Source organism: Dipodomys ordii, unplaced genomic scaffold (assembly GCF_000151885.1).
Source record: "Dipodomys ordii isolate 6190 unplaced genomic scaffold, Dord_2.0 Scaffold238, whole genome shotgun sequence".
NCBI lineage: Eukaryota > Metazoa > Chordata > Mammalia > Rodentia > Heteromyidae > Dipodomys > Dipodomys ordii.
In genome coordinates, this window is record NW_012267454.1 from 322,138 (window position 1) to 334,194 (window position 12,057).

General features: G+C 49.4%; 1 protein-coding gene across 1 annotated transcript in view; it reads left to right on the forward strand.

Moving 5' to 3' along the window:
- Positions 1-12,057, forward strand: part of Ndufa10 (NADH dehydrogenase (ubiquinone) 1 alpha subcomplex, 10, 42kDa) — a 49,849-nt gene that overhangs the window by 22,140 nt on the left and 15,652 nt on the right. Inside the window, exons 10-12 of the mRNA XM_013036028.1 lie at positions 1,111-1,150; positions 6,475-6,495; positions 6,742-6,843. Of these exons, the coding sequence (XP_012891482.1) occupies positions 1,111-1,150; positions 6,475-6,495; positions 6,742-6,843 (163 nt within the window). The remainder of the gene's footprint in view (positions 1-1,110; positions 1,151-6,474; positions 6,496-6,741; positions 6,844-12,057) is intronic.

A 12,057-nucleotide genomic window follows, 5' to 3' on the forward strand; every position in this document is an offset into this window, starting at 1 on the left:
TGGAGCTGTGGAGTGGGGTTGTGGTGTTTGGTGTGGAGCTGTGGAGTGAGGTTTGTGGTGTTTGATGGGAGAGGGATTGCCATGTTTGATAGAGGTAGGGAGCTGTGGTGATGGAAACAGTTGTTCTTTTGAGTATAGTGGATCTACTTACAGCTGCAGACCCTGCTCAACCTTGAAGTCATGATGGTTCGGGTTAGATGTGAACACGGCCAAGCAGAACTGTTTCCTTCCATACAGTTCTTGAGTTCTCTACTGCCATTATTAATTCAAGAAGTATTTTGCTTTCGTTGTGTCTAGGCATTACTTCAGATTTAAGAATTTAAAGTGCAGGATAAAATTTCTGCTCCAAACGGAGTATATTAGGGACTAGAGTAAACATTTTTAAACAGTATGAGTCCGAGGGACTCTCAAGTCACAGGACCATGAGTGGTTGGGGTGCAGCGACCATGGGCTCTGGAGGTCACAGAGGCCTCTGCCAGAAGAGGTTAGAGCAAGGACAGGACTGGGCTGCAAGGTCTAAGAGCGTTGGGACAGGAGTGGGAGCAGAACTGAGCAGAAGACTGCGGGGAAGGGTCCTGGGCGAACCCTGGGGCCCTCCCCCACAGCCTGGGAGCCTATCTCGGTCCACGGACCAGCTTCTGTCTCATGGGACACCGGGTGACAGGCACGTGCCACGCTGCTCCTCCCATCTGGATGAGCACTGCCCCTGTGGGCACACTGTGGTCTGCTGCGTCTCACCCGTCCTGCTGGTTGCTGCCGCCCCTGTTGACTGCGTCCACGCCGACCTCTGCGGGAGCGTGGACTCAGGCATGGGAATGTGCGTTGCTGTACTCGCTTCGCTCCTGGACCCAGGAGGGCGACCTGGAACAAGGGGTCCTCATTTCTTCTAGAATCATAATTCCCTTTTGTTCAGTTTATCGAACTCAAGGCCTCGTGCGTGCTAGGCAGGGCTGCGTGTTTCTCTCGCACCTTTGGTCAGGTGTGCAGAGCAGGCATGCCCTCTGTCTTGGTTAATGCTCCACTGATGGGTAGAAGATGGGCTCAGCCAAGTGCTGGGGACTCAGGCCTGTAATCCCAGCTACAGGCGAGTCTGAGACCTTAGGGTCACAGTGTGAAGCGAGTCTGGCTACAAACGTCCAAGCGGCTCCATGTCCAGTTCACTAGCAAAAAAGATAGGCTGGAGGTGTAGCTCAAGGGGCGGATCACAGGCTGAGCCAGCACGCTGAGCTTCAGCTGAATGTAAGTCCTGGAACTGGAAAAACAAAACAAAGCATGGACCCTGGTGTGGGAAGAGTGCCGAGTGTCCTGTAGATGGAGCTGATGGACATGGTGGCTGGCTGGACCTGTCCTCTCAGACCCCTCTGCTGCGCCTGTCTGTTTCTGAAAGACAGGGTTAACATCTGCTACCACAGAACCCACCTTGCTGTTTCTCCTTTGAACTCTCAGTTTGTGCTGGGAGGTTTGATGGCCTGTTGTTAGGTTCATCTGTGCTTTGGTGGGTGACTTCTGAGGGAAGTTACCCTTTAGCACTTTGCCCAGCCCCTGTGTGTGCTGATACTTTCCTTGTCCTCAGGTCTGCTCCCTCTGAAGTTAGTAAAGCCACTTCTGCTTCTGGTTAATTTAAGCATAGGGTTTCAGTGTCCTTGTAACTTACCTGTATCAACGTTTTCTTGGGAAGGAGAGGTAAGTGGGTGTCTTAAAATCCACTCTGCCATCCCTGCTTCTCTACGGTGTGCCTGGACCATTCACGGTGAAGTGAGCACCGCTGGTCTGGAATGCAGACGCAGTGCTAGCTCCCAGTTTCTCCTCTCCCCGCCCCCCCAACCCTCACACTTAGTTGAGCATTTTGTGAGATTCCAGCTTATATCCTGCCTCCAGCTGCAACATCAGCAATGTATTCCTTGTTATTACAGCGGTACTGTGAAGACTGCAGCAATGCTTTTACAGTTGCTGTTGAGCATCTAGTATCTTCCCTGGCTGTTCCCTGGCCGTGCAGTGCTGACAGCCTGCTTCCGCTGTACCCTCCATCACACACACTCTCTCTCTCTCTCTCTCTCCCTCCCTGCCTCTCTCTCCCTCTCTCTCCCTCTCCCTCTCTCTGCTAGAGTGGGTTCCCTTCCTACATACTGCGATCATCACTGCCTTGCTACTGTGGTTTTTTGTTGGTTTGTTTTTAGCATAGCTAACACATCACATCTAGGGTTCCACATTCATAGATTTCAACCTTGTGCAAAGCCTGTTAAGACTGCAATTACACTTAACGTGTACACTTTTCCCGTTACTCCTTAAGCAGTCTGGTATCGCAGCCGTGCACAAGGCATGGACTGATAAAGCGCACAAGGGGGCATTCTGGGCTCTGTGTGAGTGCATGCCTTTTTATATAATGAGCATCCACAGGGCTGGGCATCCTGGGGGTCCTGGAACTCTTCCTTATGGGTACCAAGAGATGCCTCACTGATTTTCAGCTTTTTCTTACTGTAAGGACAATAGTGACAGCTCCAGGCTCCTCACTTTGGGTGCTGGAACTTGGTCCCCACTCTTTAAAAACTGATAACTTGTTTACTGGACATTACGGGATATGTATATTGGTAAGTTGAGCTGAGGTTTGTCCCTTGCTCCCTGTGCGACTGTGTGTGTGTCTGAGCCTGCATGCGTGCGCGCTCTGCTCTGCAGCACTCCTGTACAGCTGAGGACCTGCTGGTGCCGGGGCCCGCGCTTGGCTCCCTGGGCTGTAGGAAGGGGGGTGCCACCAGCCGTCCTCGCTCAGGTGCTCCTCTTCCCACAGGCTGCCCCTCGCTCTTCCCTGAGCTGCCCTCTGCGGCTGACATGCTCCATTTTTGCCTTTCTCTCCGCTTCTTCCACTGTGCCACCTTGTGCTTATTCTGGATCTCTGCTTCCAGTCAGCTACAGCTTCACCCCCGCCTCGTGTCTCACAGAGGCCCTGTTTCGAGAACACCCCTTCAGTGGCTTAGTTGTCTGGGTTCAGATTCCAGTTTCATTTCCTAGATTGAACTCAGGATTTGAGCCTCTGCCCTGCTTCTGCCATGACCACCAGAAAGCCAGTTACCCTTCTAGGCCTTGTGCATCCACTGCTGATTGCCTGCAAAGTCTGGTCCCTGCTCTTCTGCCTGCTGATGGTCTGCAGATCCTGAAATGCTTCAAAGCCTGCTGGGACCCACCACTCCTGAATCCTCCGTGAATTCCTACAAGCTGGTTCTTATGTGACCCTTTTCTGTCAAGGTTATTGATAGCTGGCAGGATGTGTGAGCTGTCGTGTAAGGAAAGGTGATGGTCCTAAGATCCTTCAGCCTTGTGAGAGTGAAGAATGTCTGACCGTTGACCTCCCCCCACTCCCCCCCACTAGTAATACCTTGTCATTTTCTAAACATAATCTAAAATGTGTATTGATTTAACTCTGTACTATGTCCAAAACTCATGTTACAAAGTCATAATTGTAGTAAATTGCTTAGTTATATGGTTATATGGCATAGAGAAGGATCCTGTAATTTCCCCCAAATTTTAAATTACAGCATTCAATTAATTGTTTTACTTCGGTTTCCTATGGTTTTGTCCTGTCCTTTTCCTCATTTTATGTAACTTCCCCCTGTGTTTCACAACATTGTACAGTGTAATTGTGTTTATTTTCATTTGAGTAGCATTTCTTAAATGACCAATTTTCTGAGATAATTATTGTAAATATGCTATTTACCATTTCTAGTCATTTTGTACAGAGCCTGCCAAATTATGGGTTGACATTTTTGTACTGTCTCAGGTCTCTGTGTTGGTATGTAATTGCCTGTGTGTGCTTGCATTGAGGCAGTAATTGACAGACTGCGGTGCCTGTGCCTGTATCCATGACTGGCTGTTGCCACTTGGGTGGGTCACAGATCGCCAGGTAGGAGTCCAGGTGTCCCCAAAGCCTGGCCTCCCTCCTTCAGAGTGTCTGGGACTGCGTAGCATCTTTCCAACGTGGAACAAGGGCTCGGCTTCACACAGAACGTGACAGTTCAGGGAGAAATGAACAGCAGACTGGGAACGTTGTAGGAGAAAGTGTGGATTGTGTTGTTGGGGAACAGTTTGAGTTGTAAAACATAATCTGCCATTTGGTTTTCTACATGGCAGTTTCGTAGCTAGACTTTGGTGTATGTCATCTTCTTTCTTGTACTCTTTGGCCTCAAGGATAGTTATTCTCAGTTTTTAAATTGTGTGTGTGTGTGTGTGTGTACACTGGTCCTGTGTGTGTGTGTGTGTGTGTACACTGGTCCTATGTGTGTGTGTGTGTGTGTGTACACACTGGTCCTGTGTGTGTGTATGTACACTGGTCCTCTGTGTGTGTGTGTGTGTGTGTGTGTGTGTGTGTGTGTGTGTACGTGTACACACTGGTCCTGGGGCTTGAACTCAGGGCTTGGCTTTCGACCCTGAGATTGTTTGCGCAAGGTTAGAACTCTACCATTTCTTGAGCCACAGCTCCACTTCCAGCTTTTGGTTACTTGAGTCTCACAGACTTCTCTGCACTGGGCTGGTTTTGAATCACAGTCCTCAGACGCCAGACACTAGATAGTTTCACATGTGTGAGCCACGGGCACCTGTCTAGTGTTCAAATTCTTAAACAGGGCATACTGTGGACTGGCTGCTTTCTTTTAATTGCTCTTTGCATCCTGAATTGCAGAATTCTTCATGGTGTCTGTGTTCCTTATGTATCTCCAATCTAGAATAGATGTAGGCTTATTAGAGACATTTCCTCATAGTGACAGACGGTAAGACTGATACACTGAGGGCTGAACTTAGATAAAATTAAGTAGGGTATAGGATAGGGGCAGATTATTTTTTAATCTTCAAAGATACTGTTAAGTTTATTCCAAGATTTTTTAGGGTTGCATGTGACATGTAATTCTGCCAGATTACACATAGGTGGCACTGCTGCCCTGAGTAGGCCCAGTGCTTCTAGGCCATTAAGTTCTTTCAGATTTTTCCAGTATTTTCTTAACGATTTTCAACCTTTTTGTGGGGGATAAAAACTTCTCCTAACCACCTTTTTATTTATTAATATATATTTACTAAAGCATGAAGTTTAATTTTAGTTGAAATTTTTAATTTGGTTATCAAAGAATTGCTCATAGCAGCTGTAGAGGATTATGCTTATCACAGGAGAGGCTGTGTTCATGTGTACAGAATCAGCCCACGAGTGTGAGCACTGTGTCGGTGTGAGCATTGTGTCAGCGTGAGCAGTGCTGCTGGCACTTGGCTCTGAGAGGAAGTCTGCCAAGCAGTGTGAAGTTTGATCACAGCCAGACTGCATTTCTAATAACTGAACCCCACAGTCTTACAAAATGTAGCCACTTTGGGACCTTTACACACTTTCTTGTTTGCCTTAATCTTTTAAAATATTTGAATATTTTTCTGGTGGGTAGAATCACCTTGATATACTAAGAAGTCAACATAAGCTTTGAGGATGTGCACTGTAGCTGTTTATCTCCCTGAGTGGAGCCCGCTGGAGAGCAGGCCGACTGGGACCTGGCAGCATTTCCTCAGAGTGATGGGATCATGGCTCATAGCGGGTGGGGCCATGTGTGGTGGAGGACCTAGGGCATGCCCATCACATCGTCCATCCCCTGCTGTCAGCCCAGGCCTTGGGTTTGCAGAGCAGGCCTGGGCACCTTCTTGTAAGGTGTGGCTGAGAACCAGGTGTATTGGTAGATTTTCACTCGAGCTGGGACAAGAAAGCCTCTACAGCTTGTTAATGGGAAAATAGCCACTGAAACTATTTTCTGTGTTTTGAGCCTGTAAGAAAGATTTTATTTTAATGCTTTCTAAAGCTCAAAAAAGGGTTTTTTGTCTTCAAGTGTAGAGATTATATTCAGATTAACTTAAGATAAGAAAATATCCCAATATATAAAATGATAAAGAATGAAATCTTAGTGTTATAACGGTATATAAAAATATCTTAGCATTTGGCAAAATGCAACGGTAGAACAAGGAGACCATCCCATGGTTTTAATTTATCGATGCCAAAGAAATGGCCTTTTTTTTTTGGTCAATCATGGGGCTTGAACTCTGGGCCTGGGTGCTGTCCCTCAGCTCAAGGTGAGCACTGTACCACTTGAGCCACAGTGCCATTTCTGGTTTTCTGGTGGTTTATTGGAGATAAGAGTCTCACAGACTTTTCCCAGCTGGGCTGGCTTTGAACCTTGATCCTCAGATCTCAGTCTCCTGAGTAGGATTACAGGCATGAGCCACCGCCTTTCTTAAGTGGTGGTGTCATGGACCACCCTCTGCAGGCCTGTGCTCCAGTGAGTTCTGTGGGATACTAACAACTTTTCTTCAGACAGAAACATCTGAGCCCTGGTTTGTAGCCTAGCAAGGCCCCTTCCCAAGGTGCGGTAATGTTACCCACTTCTGTGGGGGGCTTGTCTATGTACAGTGCTGTGACATAGCCGTTGTTGGTAACCTTCTCTCCTGTCCCTGGGTGTGAAGCACATTCGGCTCCTCATTCACGTTTCCGAACTGTGTTCATTCTCTAAAGCCATCACTGACGGCTCCCAGGTGTTAGAAGAGGCCCTCAGCATCTAGAGCAGCTTCAGCAGAGCATCTGCCATGGTCCCCTTGGTCTTGGGGTGGAGTTTGTGCTAATGAGATGACTGCTTTGCTAATGAATAGCATTTTCCTGAGTGGATGCTTGTTTTATGACACCTGTACCCATGGCTGGATTTAATTCGTGTTGTCTTTATCTTTAGGACCCAGGATAAGTGGGAAGTATTAAACTACACAGCCATCCCTGTCTATCTCCCAGAAATTACAGTTGGAGCTTACCAGAGTGCCCGGGTCTTGCAGAAGTTCAGAGAGGTGAGTCCTAAAGCAGGAACAGGGTTGGTGGGCGCTCAGGGGGAGGTGGGACAGACAGGTGCTCCTGGGCGTCAGTGGTACTGCCATGTCATTGACCAGTCACACTGTCTTGATGCACAAGTCTGTTCTGCATTCTTTAGTTCTTTGGCCCCTCCTGTGCAGTGCTGTGTGAATAGGAGGCTGAGTGTTCCCGTCCTCTGCAGTGCTGTGTGAATAGGAGGCTGAGTGTTCCCGTCCTCTGCAGTGCTGTGTGAATAGGAGGCTGGGTGTTCCCGTCCTCTGCAGTGCTGTGTGAATAGGAGGCTGAGTGTTCTGTCCTCTGCAGTGCTGTGTGAATAGGAGGCTGGGTGTTCCCGTCCTCTGCAGTGCTGTGTGAATAGGAGGCGGGGTTTCTACAGGAAGCCTCTAACAGAAGTGGGAGTTTCTGGAAGGCTGGGTTGAATTGAGGACAGCACCTGGCAGAGTCATCCAGTCCCTGATTTTCTGCTCTGATTTCTGCTCTGGCCATTGAATCATCTGTTCTGCTGGTGTGGAGAATCACCTCTAGCCAGACTTTGAGACAGGACACGGGAGCCTGGCAGGAGAGCAATGGCCAGTGCCAGGCATCTTCATGGCTGAGAGATAGGAGGAGCAGTCCTAGTGTCACTCAGACAGATAGGGAACACAGTGTGGGCCCAGAGTTTCCAGAAGCCTTCACTCAAGGCCACGGGACAGGACAGTGGGCTGTTGAAGTGGTGGTTCGGTCAGCTTGAGGTTCTGAGGTTTAGTGAGAAGCACTGGCTGAATTGCTAACCAAGTTAAATGCTGTTTTCAGGAATTGCATGTTACAAGAAGTAGTAAATAAAGATCTGAGGAAAATAGAGCTTTTTAGGAAAGAATACAGGTTTTGCTTTATAATGCTATGAAGGAAAATAAAATCAGGCTCCTATCAAAGGTAAAGGGAAGCTCTTTATTCATAAACATTAGGCAAAGCGAGGGCCCCTGTGCACTGGCCCAGGGCACAGAAGGCTGAGTGTACACAGGGAACAGATGTGTGGTGCTGGCCTTACAGCATTCTGTGTGGTTCATGCAGGAAACAGGGAGGCTGTCAAATGGGTCTCCAGCCAGGAGAAGAGTTTCCGTATCAGTGCAAAAGTGTTCTTTGGGCTGGTTACCGCTGCAGCAGGTAGAGCTTGCTAGCTACTTTTTAAAAAAAATTTCCTTTTGTACTGTCCTAGGGCTTGAACTCAGGGCCTGGGTGCCCTCCCTGAGATTTTTCTGCTCAAAACTGGCACTCTTCCACTTGAACCACAGCTCTACTTCTGACTTTTTGGTGATTAGTTGGAGATAAGAGTCTCACAGACTTTCCTTCCTAGGCTGGCTTCAAAACAAGATCCTCATATCTCAGCCTCCTGAGTAGAATTACAGGCATGAGCCACCAGTACCGGGTTAGAAGATACATATATTTTCTTTGCTGATCCTGGGGCTTGAACTCGACCTGGGTGCTGTCTCTATGCTTTTTTTACTCAAGGCTAGTGCTCTACCACTTGAGCCACAACTCCACTTCTGGCTTTTTTGGTGGTTAATTGTAGATAAGAGTTTCACAAACTTTCCTAGCTAGGCTAACTTTGAAGTGTGATCCTCAGATCTTAGCCTTCTGAGTAGGTAGGATTATAGGCTTGAGCCACCAGTGCCTGACTAGAATCTTTAAGTTGAAAATAAATTTTTATAGTTGTCAGATTTCTCCATAAACAACACAGGAAGTTTATATAATCCTAATAAATGTTAGGAAGGTAATGAAGTAATCAGAAACATAGCTCATAACTTTGAGACTCTTAAAAATTCTGTGCACTGTGCTTTTCTATAGTTCCAGAAACACAAGGGAAGAGTTTCTCCCATTGTACTGCATGTCTTCCTGTAGGCCTTGTTTACAGTAGGGGCCGAGCTGGTTAGTTCTCTGTGTAGGAATTACAGGTACAGTCCAGTTCTTAGTAGAAGGAATATGATCTCATGTTTTGTTTGTTTTTAAGTATGATAGCCATTTCCTCTTAGGCTTCTGGCTTTTCTGTTTGGAGCTTCATAGTGGATCTAGCTTGGATCTGCATGGGAGATGCCATCACTTTCTGAATCTTGTTAGCAGATCTTTCTCCTTGCTAATGTTTTTCATGGCTTCCTTCTCTTTCTTCCTTTGAACGTTGTAAGCGTAGTCATTCCACATCCTATGTTTGGAGGCTCTTAGGCGTTGCCATTTATTGTTTCTTCTCTTGGCAGGCTCATTGCCCCCACCAGAGACTTGATCTCAGCTCTTGGTTAGTGAACTACCTCCATGGGTACCATCCAGAGGAGACCTGCCAGGTGTGAGGCAGGATGCCCCTCAGGTGTGAGCTGCCAGGTGTGAGGCAGGATGCCTTCCTCAGGTGTGAGCTGCCAGGTGTGAGGCAGGATGCCTCCTCAGGTATGAGCTGCCAGGTGTGAAGCAGGATGCCCCTCAGGTGTGAACTACCAGGTGTGAGGCAGGATGCCCCTCAGGTGTGAGCTGCCAGGTCAGGTGTGAGGCAGGATGCCCCTTAGGTGTGAGCTGCCAGGTATGAGGTAGGATACCACCTCAGGTGTGAGCTGCCAGGTGTGAGGCAGGTTGCCTCCTCAGGTGTGAGTTTCCAGGTATGAGGCAGTATGTCCCTCAGGTGTGAGCTACCAGGTGTGAGGCAGGAGACTCCCTCAAGTGTGAGCTGCCAGGTATGAGGCAGGATGCCCCTCAGGTGTGAGCTGCCAGGTGTGAGACAGGATGTCCCTCAGGTGTGAGCTGCTAGGTGTGAGGCAGGATGCCCCTCAGGTGTGAGCTGCCAGGTTTGAGGCGGGATGCCCCTCAGGTGTGAGCTGGCAGGTGTGAGGCAGGATGCCCCTCAGGTGTGAGGCAGGATGCCCCTCAGGTGTGAGCTGGCAGGTGTGAGGCAGGATGCCCCTCAGGTGTGAGCTGCTAGGTGTGAGGCAGGATGCCCCTCAGGTGTGAGGCAGGATGCCTCCTCAGGTGTGAGCTGCCAGGTGTGAGGCAGGATGCCCCTCAGGTGTGAGGCAGGATGCCCCTCAGGTGTGAGCTGTCAGGTGTGAGGCAGGATGCCCCTCAGGTGTGAGTGGGTAGTGTAGTATTTAAGGGTGGTTCCCACACCTTTGTTGACTGCATGGTCCCATAGCATCTGCTGATGCTGGCTGCTGTGGCCAAGTGCTGTGTAGCAGGGCTCCTTGTGCTGGGCAGGCATCTGCAAGCAGGCAGTGTGGATTACATCCCTGTGAGCACAGGCCCCACCTCCCCACCAGCAGGAAATGGCCTTCCTCCCTGCCTCCTGGGACACACTTCACCCCCTGGCTCCCAGCAGTTGAAGTGTGCCCATTAGAGCACACTTAATTCTAAGCTGGGATTGCTGCGGAGCTCAGCAGTATGTATGATGGCATTTCTAAATGTTTCCCCACAGAGGCCCTAAGGGCACCAGCCTCTTTGCTGTTTGCTAGACATAGAAGGCGCCTCACTTTGTTTTGTGCTCTGAGAGGTACTTGAGTGCCTTCTTAGAGACCTTTCTGCTGGAAATTGCGTGTCTCACGTGCACAGTGGGGATTGCTCACCAACCAGCCCCCCAAATGGAGCACGTGTAAACTTGGCTGGTGGTTTTCTTATTCTGTCCAGGGGACGTAGTTGGTATTTAGAGCTCTAGGGGTTGTGAATGGCAGCTTTCTGTGACACTTGCTGTCAAGCCCAATTAAAAAGCTGTGTTGTCATTCTGTGCTTTGCATTGGTTTTGTTGTCGCTCACACCAGTGCTGCTCGGAGCAGTGATGGCATCACGGAGTCCAGCAGGGCCTTGCCAGGTTCCACAGGCTGTTAGCTCCTTCTGGCAGGGAATGCAGGATGTGCAGGGACACCAAGCCAAGTAAGGCAGAGCTGCTGTGCTGGGGGGTGGGGGGGTGCTGGTCCTACCTCAGGCAGGGAGCATGTGGGCAGGAGCAGAGGGAAGGGCCTGCATGCTAAGGTTTGCCAATGGCAGGGAAGGTTAGGTGGGATGTGAGCTGGAGGTGGGGTCTCTGCTGAGGTCGATTTGGTGGCATACTAGAGAGGCCTGAGTGGGGCGTGTCTGGGGGACATGTTGAAAGGGCAGTTGTCCCAGCTGGCGTGTATGACGGAGGGACAGCAGAGACCTAGAAAAGTTGTTTGGGAGCATGCCCATACTTTGATGAGACAGTGGGTCCCCCTAGGACTTGAGACCAGCCTTCTCCCTCTTTCTCAGACCTGGATCCAAACAAGATCCAAATACCTCTTAGGGTTCCAGAACAAAGCCAGCCATCATTGGAAGGCCAAGGCTCAGGGGAAAGGGTGGCACGTTCTGTCTCCTTACCAGGTGTGCTGGGAAGAGAGACAGAGGTACAGACAGTGCCCTAAGTGGTGGGGTGGTCTGGGCCTGGGATTCAGAGGTATGGAGTGTTTTTGTAAGAGGTGGACTTCACGGAAGGGCTTTGGTCTGGGGCTTCAGGCTCGCTCACTCAGAAGTTTTGGTGACTCGTATTCAGCTTTGTATAGGGTGGGTTCAAGGAGTCCAGGCAGGGCTCAGCAGAGCTCTTCCCAGGAGCAGGGCGATGTGAGAAGGCTGCCCATTGCCCAAGCAAGTTCATGAGCAGTGGAGGAAGTGAGGAAGTAGTCATTCCAATTCGGATGTTAGAAGAAAGTGCCAAGTCCTCTGTTACACTTTTTACTGGTGCTGAAATCAGAACCAATGGCCGGACAGGTTTCTCATCCATTAGACGGTCCTTGTTAGCCAGTCCATACCTAGAGATTTCTTCCCTGTTAACTCACCAGCTCTGGTTTCAGCAGACTTCATTTTAACAACTTACCTCTACCAAATGGCTGCAGTGCATTTCTTTCCACATTCAGTATTCATATAATTTAATTAAATCTTGCTCTTATGATGACAAAGCACTACTGGTGATGCTGTCTAGAAGCAGATTGCTGCCACATTCACTCTGCTGCTGGCAAATCAGCCAGTGAGTCAGCCAAAGCACCTCAGGTGTGCGGGGCACTTCCTGTCCAAGGATCATGAAGCAGGGGTATGTCCAGGCACTTCCTGTCCAAGGATCATGAAGCAGGGGTGTGTCTGGGCACTTCCTGTCCAAGGATCATGAGGCAGGGGTGTGTGGGGCACTTCCTGCCCAAGGATCATGAAGCAGGGGTGCGTGGGGCACTTCCTGCCCA